Source organism: Ambystoma mexicanum, chromosome 3q (genome assembly GCF_040938575.1).
Source record: "Ambystoma mexicanum isolate Mex_15411 chromosome 3q, UKY_AmexF1_1, whole genome shotgun sequence".
Classification (NCBI taxonomy): Eukaryota; Metazoa; Chordata; class Amphibia; order Caudata; family Ambystomatidae; genus Ambystoma; species Ambystoma mexicanum.
The window spans coordinates 335,994,678-336,011,451 of NC_090926.1; the positions used below are offsets into that span (position 1 = coordinate 335,994,678).

Sequence of the window (16,774 nt, forward strand, 5' to 3'; positions counted from 1 at the left end):
TTGTCCCAGGGCCTTTAGGGTATCGTATTCCTCCTTGGCAGATTTGAGTGCCTCCTCTACTGCTTTGCCAAACAAGACATTCGGTTCCACCGGCATGTCGATAAGAGTAGCCTGGGTCTCGGGTTTAAACCCTGACTGTCTGAGCCAAGCGTGTCTCTTGATGACAGTGCTCTCTGCGATGAGCCGGCCTGCATTATCTGTGGCGTCAAAGGTCGCTTTTAGAATGCACCCGGACACCGATCTACCCTCCGATGCAATCTGGGCTAACTGGCCCTTAAGTGGTTCTGGTGCGGAGGCGTTGAGGGCAGCTACCTGCTCCCACTGGTGGCAATTATAGCTGCCACTAGAGTGGTGGTATTGGCGATTCTTGCTTGGTAAGCGGAAGTGGAGGCCACTTTCCTTCCTAACTCATAAATCCTCTTGCTCTCCTTGTCTGGGGGAGCTTCAGATGATGATAGAGGTGTCCCCGCTCTTTTCCTCGTGTTAGTGACTACTAACGAGTCGTGCTTAAGTTGACCCCTTACATAAAGTGGGTCTGACTGGGCAGCCCTGAACAATTTTTCAATTCCGGGGTTGACAGCCCTAGTGAGATTAGGGGAGAGGAGGGAAGGGTCAATTCTGCGTTGGATGGATTTCAGAATTGGTATGGCTTGGGCGATGGGTTTTTTATCCCACATGATCTCCTCTGCAAAGGCCCTCTCTTCCTGAGCCCCTTGAGTGTCTATGTGAAAGTGCTCTGCAGCTCTAACTAAGACCTCATTCAGAAGAGGCTGATTATCCACAGGTGAGTCAGTTACCGGTGCTTCTTTGTTCTCTGGTCGTCCTGGTCCTCATCGTCTCCGTAATAATCAACACCTGCTTGGTCATCCAGCATTTGTATGTCTGGCTCTTCAGCATACTGGTGATACGTTTGAACAGAGAATGGTTCTGAAATCAGGCCCTGAGCGGGAGCTTCCATTCGAGGTCTTTTATTGGGAGGATGAGGGTCTTTGGATCCTGAAGGAGTAGAGTTGTCAGGGGTACTCTGATAGCTCAGAAAATAATCAGGATTTTTTCATAGAAATTTGGCAAGGAAGACATTCTTCTCATTACCCTGTCTATGTCGTCACAGCTCCATTCCCTGGAACTGGGGATGACCACCTCCTGCTGAGGTTCGTCTCCTATTCCCATATCCAGTAGAGTGGGAGGGATAACTTTAGGTTTTGTGACAGGGTCAGGGGTCCTAGATTTACTTTTATCTGAAGACCCATGTTTGTCCTTGTGGACCTGGGGTGCAGAAGTTGTGTTTGACGACTTCTTCTGTTGTTTGTCCCCTTTACGATGAGTGGAAGAGTGTTTCCCTGATGGTTTGGCCTTCTCTGAATCTTTCGACGCCTCGCACCGAGATTCGGGGGTGTGCAGGGTAGCTTCTGTATCTTTAGAGTGAGAACGTCGAGACTCGGAGGCAGACGTGGAACGAGCTGCCGGTGCCGACCCTAAGCATGCAGCTTGGGGGTGGAGGTCGGATTCGTCTTCTGACGACCATACCTCTGTGACTTTGGGGAGCGAGGCACTCTTGGCAACTGTGGACGGTTGCCATGTGTCGTGAGGCGATCTCGACCTGGAAAGCCCAGAGGACACTGACTCTGTGGACCGCTCTCTACGTGCCTCCTTCTTCCGAGCACTCGACACGCGTGTCGAACCTCGACTGGGGTTAGTGTGTTTAGGTGTAGTAGTATGGGTAGCGCTCGTGTCGCCGGGTGTGTTCCCCATAACTGCCCTGCCGGACAATCCTCCGAGGTCGGGGACTAGCGCTTGGGTGTCTTTTGATGCCCCTGTGCTCTCGCCATCCGAAACAGCGGTGTTGCTGCCATCACTGAAGGAACCCACCACTTTCATGGCCTCGAGCTGCCTGGCGTGATGGGCCCAACGTTTAGTGGAGCGGTCCTTTAGTGTTTTAGCCTTAAAGAGCTTACACGCTCTGCAGTTAGCTTCAGGGTGGTCCCTCGGCAAACAGAGGTTACAGATGGTATGTTTGTCAACCCAAGGAAACTTGCGGTTGCACTTGGGGCAAAGTTTAAATGGAGTACTCTCCATATGTTACCTAATGGCAGCGGGCGAGTGTGTGTAGGAAATAAAGTGAGTAAATCTGAGGGTGCTACACGCGGGAGGGATCATGGGTACAGTGGACGTCACACTAGGATAGTATTACTGGTATGCCCTATGTCGACGCCCATTTTCGAGTTTCGAAAAACAAACTGTAATACTCTGCAGCTTCCACTAGATGTCGGCCTATGCACAGCATGTGATCTAAACAGATTCCACAAGCTTCCGAAATATATATATATATACCCACAAGTAAGACGCCACCTTGTCACACTATGAACTAAAATGAAGTCTAGCATGACATGACAGAGAAACAACTCTTAAAAATAGCCCTTTTGACAAAAAGGTGTAGAGGCTTTTCAATTGTATCATACTAGTTGGACTACTCCATTCCCTTACCATGTGTTATCAACTACATACACCTTTACACAGGTTCTATTCTTGACTATGCCACTACTTGCTCAGGCATGGCAGTTACAGAATTAGCATTCTGAGCTTGACCTGGGGCGCAACGTATAGAGTTGCATGGGCAAATAAGCTATCAAACTTCCAGGATTTCCCAGTACACTTTCAAGTCCCTCATGCATTAAACATTCACTGCACACTAACTTACAATTCTCCAAAATTATCGTGGAAAAGCAACACAATTATCATAACTTTAGGACATGCCCACCTCCTCCCTTTTGCAGAACCACGGTTCACCTAACAAGGCTAGCATGCACCCCCTCCCTGTGTTTGTAGCATCCATTTCCAGCTTCCTCATACTCTTATATTCACCTCACTCATTTTCTTTCCACAAACATGATAAGGTCTATATATCCTAGCAGAAGTACAATACGTCACTTCACAGACAAGCTCAGGTGCTCTGTAACTGCTATGGTGGTGATTTGTCACTGTTGAAGAGCATATTAACATAGCATAACACGCATGGAGTTTTGTCTGTTCATCTCACATAAATGCAGGTGCACATACTTATCTGCACCACACTCCATTTATTGTAAGCCCAAATATCATTGCATTGAATACATACACACACACTCACCAAGATGTCTTCTGGAGTGGGAGGAAGAGGCTTCTTAGATGCTAAAAAATGATACATACACAGAATTAATCTAAATAAACTGACTGTTATAAAGAGATATCAAGATATATACGAATACAAAGCAACTGTTAAAATGATAGTGATTTGTTACAAACAACCATATCAAGACACCATCAGATGAGCTTTGAGAGAAGAGCGAAAAGATAAAAACGGGAAGCTGCACAAGTAGGCTTGGGTGTAGTAAGAAGACAATGAGATTTGGATCACTGAGAGTGGGTAGGAGCATAGAAGGAAACCAAAGAGGCTAAATATGGAGGAGCCAAGCTGTGCGTCAATTTAAAAACAATGCACAGAAAGTGGAGCACCAGGCAAGATTCAAAGGAAGCCCACGCAGTCAAGGAAGCCCGCGCAGGCAAAGGGTGCAGTGTTGTGTGCTGCAGCTGTACAGGAGACGCAGCCTGACTGTCAGTCAAACGTCCGCTGCGTACCATGCAACGCAACAATCGTAAGATCTGCCTCCACCCTTTAAAAACAGCCTACCAAGCCCTCTGTATTGAAGCCCACCCAGGTAAAGGGCGCAGTGTTGTACGCCGCAGGTGCGCAGGAGACGCTGCCCGACCATCCGTCGAGTGGCTGCTACATAACACACAACGCAACGATTGTAAGACCTGCATCCACCCTTTAGAAACAGCCTACTGAGCCCTCTGCAGTGAAGCCTACTCGGGCAAAAGGCATGCTGTTGTGTGGCACAGGAGATGCTGCCTGACCATTCATCGATCGTTCGATAAGCACCACGCAATGCAACGATCACAAGATCCACCTCCACCCTTTATAAAACTGCCTACCAAGTCCTCTGTGGGAAAGCCCGCGCAGGCAAAGGGGGCGGTGTTGTGTGCCACAGGTGTTCAGGAGATGCTGCCCAACCATCTGTTGAACATCTGCTACACACCACGCAACGATAGTAATAAATGCCTCTACCCTTAAAAAGCTGCATAACAAACTCTCTGTGGTGAAGCCCGTTCTAGAACGTACACTTGACTGGATACTAGACCATAATTGCAATACCACCGTCCTCTCCAACATCCCCTGCGCCTGTTCTAATCACCACCTCATCACATTCACTGTCCCACACTCTGACCAGCCCCTGCCCCATCCCATCCACCCCACCCCACCCATCATCTCGCGCTGCACCCACAACCTCTCCAGAAACCTTCTCCAGCCACTGCTCGGAAACTGATCCTCTTCCCTCAACATACTGGACATTGACAATTTAGTCCAACGTTACAAAAACATCCCTCAATTCAGACATTGATGCACTTGCCCCCTTCAGAAAGTGCACCCCCAAATGATCCACACGCTCCAACTCTTGGTTCGCCCCTGAACAACACACCTTGCATGCCAAAAAGCGTTCTAGCAAATGCACCTGGCACCTATGCCCATCAGCAGAAAAAGAATCTTGCTACACAGAACTCTCCAGAGCATACAAAAAAGCCATCCAAAGGGCCAAAGCGCCCACTTACAATATTCGGATTACTAACCTTAAACTGACCACCATCAGCACTGCCTCCCAGACCCCCACCATCCCGACACCTGTCCTGCAGCCCATTACTCTATTCCACTTCCACTCAGTCTCTGTGGCAGAGGTGACTGACATCGTAAAGGGCCTTAAACCCTCCAGATCCACAGCAGAGATTTGCCCTGAACGGCTCATCAAGAATGTGCGGACCTCTTACTGCCACAAATCACTAACATCATCAACGCCTCATTTACCTCCTGCTCTGTCCTCACCTCATTTAAAGAATCCTGGATAACACCCCTCGTCAAGAAACCTTCACTCGACCCATCAATCACAACCAATTACCAGCCCATCACCACAGTTCCCTTCATACAACAAATCATAGAACGGGCTGTCTATATCGAGATTCAGCAACACTTTGAGCAGTATCACGTCCTTAGCCTGCATCAATCTGGCTTCCGCCCTGGCCATGGAACAAATAAGTGCTTCTTGACCTAAAGAACCAGCATAACAACGCCAGAGACTCAGGAAACTGCTCCCACCTCATGCTTTTGGACCTGTCCGCAGCCTTTGACTTGGTTTACCACTCCATCCTATACCACCATCTGAGCACTTCTGCTTCCTTTTCTCCAGATACTACCAAGTGGGTTGTATCCTTGCAGGCCGACTGCACCTCAAGAGTCTGCGCCAGCAATAACTCCTCCTACAGATATCCCTTGCAGAGTGCCACAAGGATCCTGCAATGTCTACACCAAACCCCTCTTCGACCTCCTTGACTCACCCAACATCAAGTACACAAACTACGCTGATGACACCCAGAGCCTCATTCCCCCATTGGGGATCACCACCTGGACCCCAAAAAATCAACCAAATCTACAAAACCTTCCAATGCCTGGATGGCAGCCCACCACCTATGGCTGAACAACGAGAACTCTTCCTGGTAGGCAACCCTGAACACCTCGTCAAACTCAGCCTACTCTAGGGATTGCACTTCCTACAGGCCCATTTCCTTGCTCAATATAGACACCAATATTTATTCCAAAGTACTGGCTATCGCCTATCGACAGTCCTGCCTAAAATAATTGACCCAGACCAAACTGGCTTCATATTGGGAAGATCAACAGGGGATAACATTCGGCAGGCCTTGAATTTGGTGCGGGTAGCAGCCTCAGACCACTATAAAATGGCGCCACTGGCCATGGACGCGTCCACGGCATTTGACAAAGTTGACTGGTGCTTCCTGCGACAGGCCATCAAGGCCTTCCAGATCGGCCCACTATTTGGCAAAATGGTCTTGGCCAATTATTGCTCACCAAGAACCTCTCTGCGAGTTAATCAAAGACTAACGGTGCCCATACCACTGACCTGTGGGACCAGATAGGGATGCCCTCTATCCCCCTTACTATTCGCCCTAATAATAGAGCTGTTAGCTCAACAGGTTCGGAATAACCCTGCCATTGAAGAGCTGCAGGTAGGCCCTAAAAAGCACAAACTATCTCTCTACACAGACAATGTGCTGCTCACCTTAATGAATATCCAGCCCTTGCTGGAACATTCCGTTCAGGAATTGCATAGGTTTGCAGGGCTCGCTATTAACTATGGGAAATCTTCAGCCTTTGGGGTGGGCTTGAATCCACAGGAGATAGAGTCCCTCAGCCCCTTTGCCCTATTCAATGGAACAGGAAATCCATAGACTACCCAGGGGTGCATATCCCAGCCCTACTGGTTGAGGTATAAGCAGCAAACTTTCCCCCCTTTTTAAAGAATTGGAAAAATACCTAGAAAGGTGGTTCACCCAGGAGATATCACTAATGGGGCAGCCCACTAAACACAGCCTGTAAAATTAACCTGCTTCTGCGATTCCTCCACTTCTGCTCCACTCTGCCCCTCCCAATCCCGCTATCCCCCCTCCTCCGCCTACAGCAGACAATGCTCCAATTTATATGGAAAGGTAAGAAAGCCAGTATCCCTAAAAAGGTAATTATGGGCAGCGCTCACTTAGGAGGACTGGGGGTCCCGAACCTACGCAAATACCATGTAGCTTCACAGCTGGCGCGATTCCAAGCATGGCTTTCCCCAGCAGATCCCCCGAAATGGGTGGATATCGAACAATCAAGGCTGCTGCTACCCCTCTGTTCCCTCCCTTACGTTTCCCCCCCTGCGCAGAAATTCTGGCCAGGCATACTCTCCTCCACAAAATGCACAGTGAGAATATGAGAATATGGGACTGGGCAATGAAATCTAGAGGCAGTCCGAGTGGCCTTGGCCCTTATATCCCGATCCTTCATAACCCAACCTTCACTCCAGGTATCCATCCCACAAAATTTAAGAATTGGGCGAGGGGTGGGCTACAAACCTTAGGAAAGCTATTTGAAAATGGCCAACCACGTACATTTGAGAGCTGCAAAACGACATTCCAGCTGGCAGAGACGGACAGATTTTTCTATGCCCACCTCTGTCACTGGTACACTCACCCGCTACAACGACAAAGAGCTACACGTGACCTCGATCCCATCAAACTCACTTTGCAGGAAACACTTCCAAACTTTACAAATTGTTGCAAGATGACATGCTGACCCTCCGCCCAATATATATGACACAATGGGAAACAGACCGGGGATACTGGCTCAAGCACCACACCTGGGTGGACATGTGGACGAGAAGCTACTCCTCCTCGATGTGCGTAACAAACAAAGAATGTGCCCTTAAATGACTTCTTTGTTGGTACTACCCCCTAGTGCGACTTCACCACATTCAGAACTCGTTATACCCGCACTGCTGGCGAAAGTGTGGGTCGCAAGACACTTAACCTGCACACGTGGTGGGATTGCCCCATTGCTCTGGCCTTCTGGGATACAGTTCTCTCCGCGATTGAGACCATCACTCAGGTCAAACTACCAGATAAGCCCAAACTACCGGATGATCCTCCTAGGTACTCCAAGTCAAGGGGTTTACCCAAAATCGGGGGCGACCGCCAAACTTATCACTCAGATGTTCCTCACAGGAAGGATCACGATCGCTCGCACCTGGAAAAACCCTGAGGGACAGCTGATAGCCCTATGGTGGGACAAGATATGTGACATCCTGGTGGTGGAGCAGGTCACAGCAGCTCAGAAGGGCCTATTGCACAGATTCACAGGTGTGTGGCCCCCCCAATCCGAGACTTTCCAGCACAAACCTACAAGCCCTGGCTGCAAAGCCTGGTCTTATGGGACAACACCTAAAGAGGAATCTCCCTGGCCTATTACTACGGAGACCTAGGGTGGCCAGGGCAGAAGGGCGATAAGCTCCCATGGGTGGGTAAGTGGAGAAAATCCTTCACAGTCCATTCTGTCTTGTTATTGAATGATGATATGCATGTAACACTATACTACTCAACCCATGAATGCAACCGAATAAAATAAAGTTGTTAGAAAAAAGTGAACATCTGAAGTTTGGCTTACCCAATTTTTGAATGTTTGAAGCATAGACAATCTCCATTTCAGGAAGTCAGGGGAGGAAACTCTCCAAATTATTAGCAGTCAATTTTGAGATCTGCACTCTGAAGGCATGTTTATTTTTGGTCCACAGAAAAAAAAATGGTGCAAAAAACTGCTTTTTTAACTTTATTTATTGATATGAAAATGTACATGAACGTTAACCAGATTTGCCATTCATGTTTGGATTTTCCCAAACATGTCATTTTGTCAAATGTGATGATTATTCACGCTTTTGGTGAAACGATTACTGAGGAAAATGAGTTCTCATTTTCCTATGAACAGAGTCATGTAACCTTAACTATGGTGTTGCATAAGCAACACCAGAATATACCTCTGACACTCGATACACACACACACACAAGACCCCCGATGCGCACACACACACATGTGAATACATGTATAGTGAGAGAGGGAGTGGGAGAGAGAGGGAGAGAGATATCGAATGGATGGGGAGAGGGTTAGGTACCAGAGACATGGAGAGAAGAGAGGAGAATGAAGGCAAAAAACCCTGGTAATTGTCTGGAATCCTTAAGATTTTATATGATAACGTGTGCAGAGAGCAGCTGATTCCAACCTCGGGGAGCAGTCTCTATTGGTGTATAAGAAAAGAGACCGGACTATGCCGGATAATTACAGGCTGCTGTCACGCTTGGATGCCTCTGAGAACGTTCTCTATATTTGTACTCGGGCACTGCAGAGTTGGGTAGCAAGTGCACAGCTACTGCACTTTACTCAAACAGGGTTCCGCCCTGGATGTAATACAGTACATAACCTGAGGATCATGGATGTGTTCTTTCGTGAAGCTTCTGCCCTTTGGGGGGTCCACACTATATGTCACTTTCGTGGACTTTCGGGCAGCCTTTGAGAGGGTGAACCGAGGAAAGTTGTGAGCCAAAATGGAAAAATTGGGGTGTCCAACATGGCTTTTGAATGTCCTTAAGGGATTGCACCTAAACACCCAAGCCAGAGTCTGGTTGGATGACCAGAGAGCCATGACCCAATTGCTGCAGACCTTTAGGGGAGTTAATCTGGGCTGCACCCTGGCCCCTTTCCTGTATAACCTATACATGGCTGACCTCCCCAAGTGCTTTAAGTCAGGGGCTGGATGCTTCCCTAGAAATGGTAATTGCCTATCCCATGCATGTTACATGCAGATGATTTGGTCATGTTTAATCGCACATTCACGGGTGCTCGAGCTATGTTTTATACCCTAATTAGTTAGGCAAATGAGAACAATCTAACAATTAACATGGGGAAGACGAAGGGAATGATAATCTTGTTAAGATGTAAGCGCCTGACCTTTGATACCAGTCTAGGGACCCTTCAATATGTGGACTCATACCCCAACCTTGGTTTGGAGATGTGTGCAAATAGGACCTATACTGAAATTAAAGAGGCAAAGGTTATAAAGGCTCAGCGCTTGACCTCACTAGTAGAAAAACTAGCCATTAAAACGGCTGGTTATACATTAGAGGAATAATCGCCCTCTACACACAGTGCTTCTGCCCAATGGTGTTATATGGGTTGGAAGCACTGAGTATGGGCGATTGGAAGTGGCTGCTCCACCTGGAAGGATACCTTTGGAAGCGCATTTTAAAACAGAGTCCTTCTACCCCGATAGAGTATCTCAGATTGGAATTGGGGCTGGTCTCTTTGAAGGGACAATTGATGGTGAGACAAGGCTTATTGTACATAAAAGGTAACTCCCACCCTTGCTGTCAATTATTGGCCACAGTAAGGGACACAGATGGACCTCGCTCTAGGCAAAGTGAAGCAGAATATGGTAAATTGATGTCCAAAACGTGGCACTAGGGTCCATATACTAAACCAATTGTTTAAAAACAAACTGAGGAATTGGGATACCCTACGTAGCTATAAGCATGCAGCTGATGTGACACACACATACCTACAAACACAAAGATACCTGAGACAATGTCCATGCCCTGCAATGCAGACCTTTTTACTGAGACTGCGGATGAACCAACTGCCTCTGTTCATATTTCTTGGCGCTAAGCTTAAGGTACCGGAGGCAGACAGGACATGTGGGATATGTATGGTACCTGGGGTTTTGGAAACGCCTATGCATGTTTTTACTGAGTGTCAACTACTTGGCCCAGCGTATATGACAATAATGGGCTGTTTTGTGTAGGACTACGAGGCGATAAAACAAGATGATTTCTGGGACTATTGTATTTATACTGAGTCAGAAAGAGTCAATTTAGCCTTGTATCGCCTGTGGTGTTATATTACAAAAATACTACCTGGCGTAAATGCAGAAAGGTCTGTTGAAGAATCTCAGCTGCCGGGCACAATGTAAGTTAAACTGAGTTATCTTGCATAGGTGTAGGGCAACAGAACTCCTACCCGTAAACTTGTAACTACAGTGCTACACTAAGTACTTGAATATTGAGTATATACTGCTTGGCTGCTTGAAACCTTTTAGTAATTTTTATAGAGTGTTGACTTACATGGACCCTCACTGATTTTAATTGTAAATCATTTGATATACAAATGTATTCTAATTTTCAAATTTTAAAGATACTAACCTGGTAGCCAAGTAGTATGGTACACGCACTGGTTTTAAGGCACTGTGAGGTGTTGAACTGTTGAACTGTGCTGAAATATGCTTTGTAACTTAACTGTATTTGCACTTGTGATTGTACATTTTGTGTTTATGTTTATTTTCTATTATAAATTGATGTGTTTTGTAAAAACCTCTTTGAACTATATACAAATCATAAATAATAATAAAAGGAGGGAGAGTGAGAGAGAGAGGGATGGATTTACAGACATCCAACACTGAACTGGCGACGGTGGCATTAAAGGAGATTGTCCAGTAATTATTTTTTTCATTTCAGATATGTAGTTGGCTTCTCGAGTTCAAGCAGGGAGAGAATTGCAGAACCCCCACACAGTGCTACAGTGTGGGCAAAGCAGTAAAGTGATGGATGAAGACACACAAATGCAGTGATCCTGGGCACTGTGACAAAGTGCTTACATTAGGCAACATAACACATGCATGAAAGGGCACTTATCTGTTGTCTATACACACAACCCGAAGTCGGTCACTTTCGTTCCCCTCAAAACAGGCGAAACAATTACCAAATTCATCAAAAGATGTATAATAATATGATTAAAAATAGCATCCTTAGGCCTTAAACCTTTCTTCCTAACATAGGATGACCAGGCATTTCACCCAGTGAATATTAGGGGGAAAGGAGCCGACTTCAAAACACTAATGGGGACCATAATAACAAGTCTCAAGCAAGGAGGGAATCGTTTTTTAAAAAATGTTTTTTCCTGGATATATAGCTAGGTGGCTTGACCCGACCTGCTCTCGCATCTATATAATGTCGTAGGGAACTTGGGACAGTTAGTCAGGATTTGAAGAGCAAATTCGCAAAGCCCTAGAGAGGGAAGGACATTTGTCGAGTTTGGGGGTAGGGCAGAGTTGTAGTGCACGTCAAGTTAAGAGTAGTTTGAAATGAATAAAAGGCCTCCAGTAGAGTTAGAAAATGAGGGTAGGTTCCTGGGAGTTTGGGGATTGGAGCATATTTTTTATTTGTGGGTTGGGATGCACCCCCACTAAAACATTCTTAGGCACATGTTCGTTTTGTAGGTAGCGGAGAGCATGTGAAGGCATTCTTAGACACATGTTCGTTTTGTAGGTAGCAGAGAGCATGTGAAGGCATTCTTAGGCACATGTTCGTTTTGTAGGTAGCGGAGACCATGTGAAGGCATTCTTAGGCACATGTTCGTTTTGTAGGAGCGCAGATCATGTGAAAGCATTCTTAGGCACATGTTCGTTTTGTAGGTAGCGGAGAGCATGTGAAGGCATTCTTAGGCATATGTTAGTTTTGTAGGTAGCGGAGAGCATGTGAAGGCATTCTTAGGCACATGTTCGTTTTGTAGGAGCGCAGAGCATGTGAAAGCATTCTTAGGCACATGTTTGTTTTGTAGGTAGCGGAGAGCATGTGAAGGCATTCATAGGCACATGTTCGTTTTGAAGGTAGCGCAGAGCATGTGAAAGCATTCTTAGGCACATGTTCATTTTGTAGGAGTGCAGAGCATGTGAAAGCATTCTTAGGCACATGTTCGTTTTGTAGGTAGCGGAGAGCATGTGAAGGCATTCTTAGGCACATGTTTGTTTTGTAGGAGTGCAGAGCATGTGAAAGCATTCTTAGGCACATGTTTGTTTTGTAGGTAGCGGAGAGCATGTGAAGGCATTCTTAGACACATGTTCGTTTTGTAGGTAGCGGAGAGCATGTGAAGGCATTCTTAGGCACATGTTCGTTTTGTAGGTAGTGGAGAGCATGTGAAGGCATTCTTAGGTACATGTTCGTTTTGTAGGTAGCGGAGAGCATGTGAAAGCATTCTTAGGCACATGTTCGTTTTGTAGGTAGCGCAGAGCATGTGAAAGCATTCTTATGCACATGTTCGTTTTGTAGGAGTGCAGAGCATGTGAAAGCATTCTTAGGCACATGTTCGTTTTGTAGGTAGCGGAGAGCATGTGAATGCATTCTTAGGCACATATTCGTTTTGTAGGTAGCGGAGAGCATGTGAAGGCATTCTTAGGCACATGTTCGTTTTGTAGGTAGCGGAGAGCATGTGAAGGCATTCTTAGGCACATGTTCGTTTTGTAGGTAGCGGAGAGCATGTGAAGGCATTCTTAGGCACATGTTCGTTTTGTAGGAGCGCAGAGCATGTGAAAGCATTCTTAGGCACATGTTCGTTTTGTAGGAGCGCAGAGCATGTGAAAGCATTTCATAGGCACATGTTCGTTTTGTAGGAGCGCAGAGCATGTGAAAGCATTCTTAGGCACATGTTCGTTTTGTAGGTAGCGGAGAGCATGTGAAGGCATTCTTAGGCCAATGTTCGTTTTGTAGGTAGCGGAGAGTATGTGAAGGCATTCTTAGGCACATGATCGTTTTGTAGGTAGTGGAGAGCATGTGAAGGCATTCTTAGGCACATGTTCGTTTTGTAGGTAGCGCAGAGCATGTGAAAGCATTCTTAGGCACATGTTCGTTTTGTAGGAGTGCAGAGCATGTGAAAGCATTCTTAGGCACATGTTCGTTTTGTAGGTAGCGGAGAGCATGTGAAAGCATTCTTAGGCACATGTTCGTTTTGTACGAGTGCAGAGCATGTGAAAGCATTCTTAGGCACATATTCGTTTGTAGGTAGCGCAGAGCATGTGAAAGCATTGTTAGGCACATGTTCGTTTTGTAGGAGTGCAGAGCATGTGAAAGCATTCTTAGGCACATGTTCGTTTTGTAGGTAGCGGAGAGCATGTGAAAGCATTCTTAGGCACATGTTCGTTTTGTAGGAGTGCAGAGCAAGTGAAAGCATTCTTAGGCACATGTTCGTTTTGTAGGTAGCAGAGAGCATGTGAAGGCATTCTTAGGCACATGTTCGTTTTGTAGGAGCGCAAAGCATGTGAAAGCATTCTTAGGCACATGTTCGTTTGGTAGGTAGCGGAGAGCATGGGAAGGCATTCTTAGGCACATGTTCGTTTTGTAGGTAGTGGAGAGCATGTGAAGGCATTCTTAGGCACATGTTCGTTTTGTAGGTAGCGCAGAGCATGTGAAAGCATTCTTAGGCACATGTTCGTTTTTTAGGAGTGCAGAGCATGTGAAAGCATTCTTAGGCACATGTTCGTTTTGTAGGTAGCGGAGAGCATGTGAAAGCATTCTTAGGCACATGTTCGTTTTGTACGAGTGCAGAGCATGTGAAAGCATTCTTAGGCACATATTCGTTTTGTAGGTAGCGCAGAGCATGTGAAAGCATTCTTAGGCACATGTTCGTTTTGTAGGAGTGCAGAGCATGTGAAAGCATTCTTAGGCACATGTTCGTTTTGTAGGTAGCGGAGAGCATGTGAAGGCATTCTTAGGCACATGTTCGTTTTCTAGGTAGTGGAGAGCATGTGAAAGTATTCTTAGCCACACTTTATTTTTGTGAGTGAAAGAAAGCACATCTAAGCATTGTTACATAAATGTTAATTATGTATGTGTGGGAGAGCATGCCAAAAGCATTACATTATTAGGCATACTTTATTTTTGTATGTGGGAAGAGAACATGTTAAATTATTATTTGTCACATGATCATGTTGCAGGCCGAGGGGAGAAAATGGCAAAACATTCTTAGGAACGCATACTTTTTGCAGGTATGAAGGGAGCATGCCAAAACGTACTTAGGCACACATTTATTGTACAGGAGGAGGACTGAGCACACCGAAGCACTCTTAGGTGCACGTCATTTGGGTAAGTCTTCAGACAACATTTTAAGAATACTAAATCACGTGTGATTTTATCGGCAGAGGAAAGCATGCCAAACATTCTTAGATGCACACCATTTTTGTAGGTGTGAAGAGACCATGCTTAAGCATTCATAATCGCACATTCATTTTCTAGGCAGAGGAGAGAGCCTACCAAAGCAATCTCACTCATGCATCATTTTATCAGCAGTGGGTAGCATACCAAAATATCTTTTCGACACAAGCCTTTTTGTAAGTGGGAATAAGCCTCACCAGAGCCTTCTTAGGTTCACGTTCATTTTATAGGCAGAGAAGAGAGCAGGCCAAGGCATTTTGATCATTTCTGAATCTGCTGCAGAATTCAAAGGTGATGCTAGATGGTGTAGGGACCAGAGGAGTAATGTACCTGCTGGGTGCATATCACTAGCTACAGTGGTGGTAGTGGGCAGTGGTGAAGTCCAGATAGTACATGGGCTTGTGGGCCAGATACACCAATCAAACCATGGCCGCAGCTCTCTTGCTCTGCAAAGAACAAAGACATCTGCCTCAAGTGATCCGGGATCATTGGCTAGAAAGGTCATTGTTCACCATTGTCACATTAGAAATCAGCCATGGAGGAGAACATTCAGGATATGGAACGTGTGCCCCCTCTATCCAAGGAACGGAAGAGAGAAGAAACGGCATGACCTCAGGAAGAAGGTTAGCAATCCACAAATGATGAACATTCCCTAGCTCTGAGATCCTTGGAATAAGGCGGCAATGCAAAACATTACAACATTATGCTCCATCCCATGATTCTAGCTTGAGACTTGGATGCCTCTTCTTTGATGATACTACCGATAGTAAGAGAGACAACGAGACAGATAAAGGGGGTACAGGCGTTATAAAAAACATAGACTTGTCAAGCGGTAGCACTGTACACATGAAGCAAGCATCAGTTCAGTGTCCAGTCTTTTCCAAAGACAGTCAGGAAACACTCTTGATAGTGGCTGTTCGTCTTCATAGACAGTAAAATCAGCCCCACTGTCATCAAAAGAACGCATAGAGCATAGACAGCAAAGTTCAGCAAGCAGACCACAAGAAAGAGGTGTCGAGATTAAGGCCTGCCTCAGCTCTTCAAAAGTCTGGTGTTATTTCACAGCTTAAAAGCAACAACCACACATTTCCATCTGAGTTCTATGCAAAAATGCATTGTGTGAAGGAAGCAGACAAACAATTTGGGCACCTCTTCCCTGTTGGCCCACACAAAACAGCATCATCCATATGTTTGGCAAAAGGTAAAGGGGACAGGTCAGCCTTTTTACGCCTCTACTCCAGGCGATGGGCGTTTGAGCACCACCATCCCACGCCATTACAACAGAGAATCTTGCAAATACACATCTTTTTAGAAGCTCATTAGGACCACCATACTTACTACCATCTTTAGGCACGCAAACACCACATTTCCCTCTCAGGACACCAGCCCACAGTACCTGAGGCTTTTGAACATGCTAAAAAATATCACTAAAACATGAAAAGCTTTAATTTCAATGACAACCTTGCTGTAATGTTGGCAATAGATTTGCTGCCCTAGTCCTTGTTCAAATGGAGGCTTCTGACAACTCGTTGGCCTCATTGATTCCTGCTAGAAAGTTCGGAGACGGCACTACTTCAAGCGCTCTACAGTCCTTTGCCTTTGCTCGCATGTTTTGGACGCAATAGGAATGAGACTGGACCAGTCTCAGGGTAAGGAAGACCACCTGATTATGGACACATAAATCAGTGGTCAAGGCATGAATTCACTTCACACTGGATCACCGTCCTTCATACCTCTTGCAGCCATTTGCCAGAACGCACCTTGTGTATGAAAGAGTTTAACAACAAGTCCCACAGAGGAGTCGATCTCTGGGTGATAGTAAAGAAGGTTGCAGCACAGTAGCTCACTGACCACGTTTTTCCGTATGCAGGAACATCTGCGAAAACAGTGCAATGCCGAGACCGACTACTACAGTGATCGCCAACCTGTAGCTCTGGAGCAACATGTTGCTCTCCTGACCCTACAATATTGCTCACCAGTTGCTCTTGGCAATGGTGTGGCGGCGAAGATGGAGGAAATGCAGGGATGAGACACCAATGGCAGTGTACCTGGAGCCAGCATTGTGTGGGAAGGCTAGCCTATCAGCCTGCTCCAGCTGACAGGCATGACATACTATTACTACTTGTTAACGCATTACCTGTGGAGGCATGAGTAGAGAGAGCTGAGCGGTGGGAAAGGCGAGATGGGTGCAGGGAGCAAGGGAATTGGCTGCTGCGATGAAACTGTTAGGGCTTCAGATGAGATGGGGACCAGTGATTGAAGAAAACCTAATGCCCAAAACGAGGCTAGACTGGTCGTTCATGTGAATACCGTGCTACTGCTGCTG

General features: G+C 46.2%; 1 protein-coding gene across 1 annotated transcript in view; it reads right to left on the bottom strand.

The window, feature by feature from the left end:
• The window catches only part of ITK (IL2 inducible T cell kinase), a 496,552-nt gene that overhangs the window by 216,798 nt on the left and 262,980 nt on the right, over window positions 1-16,774 (bottom strand). The window contains exon 5 of the mRNA XM_069653933.1: window positions 3,128-3,168. Within this exon, the coding sequence (XP_069510034.1) occupies window positions 3,128-3,168 (41 nt within the window). The remainder of the gene's footprint in view (window positions 1-3,127; window positions 3,169-16,774) is intronic.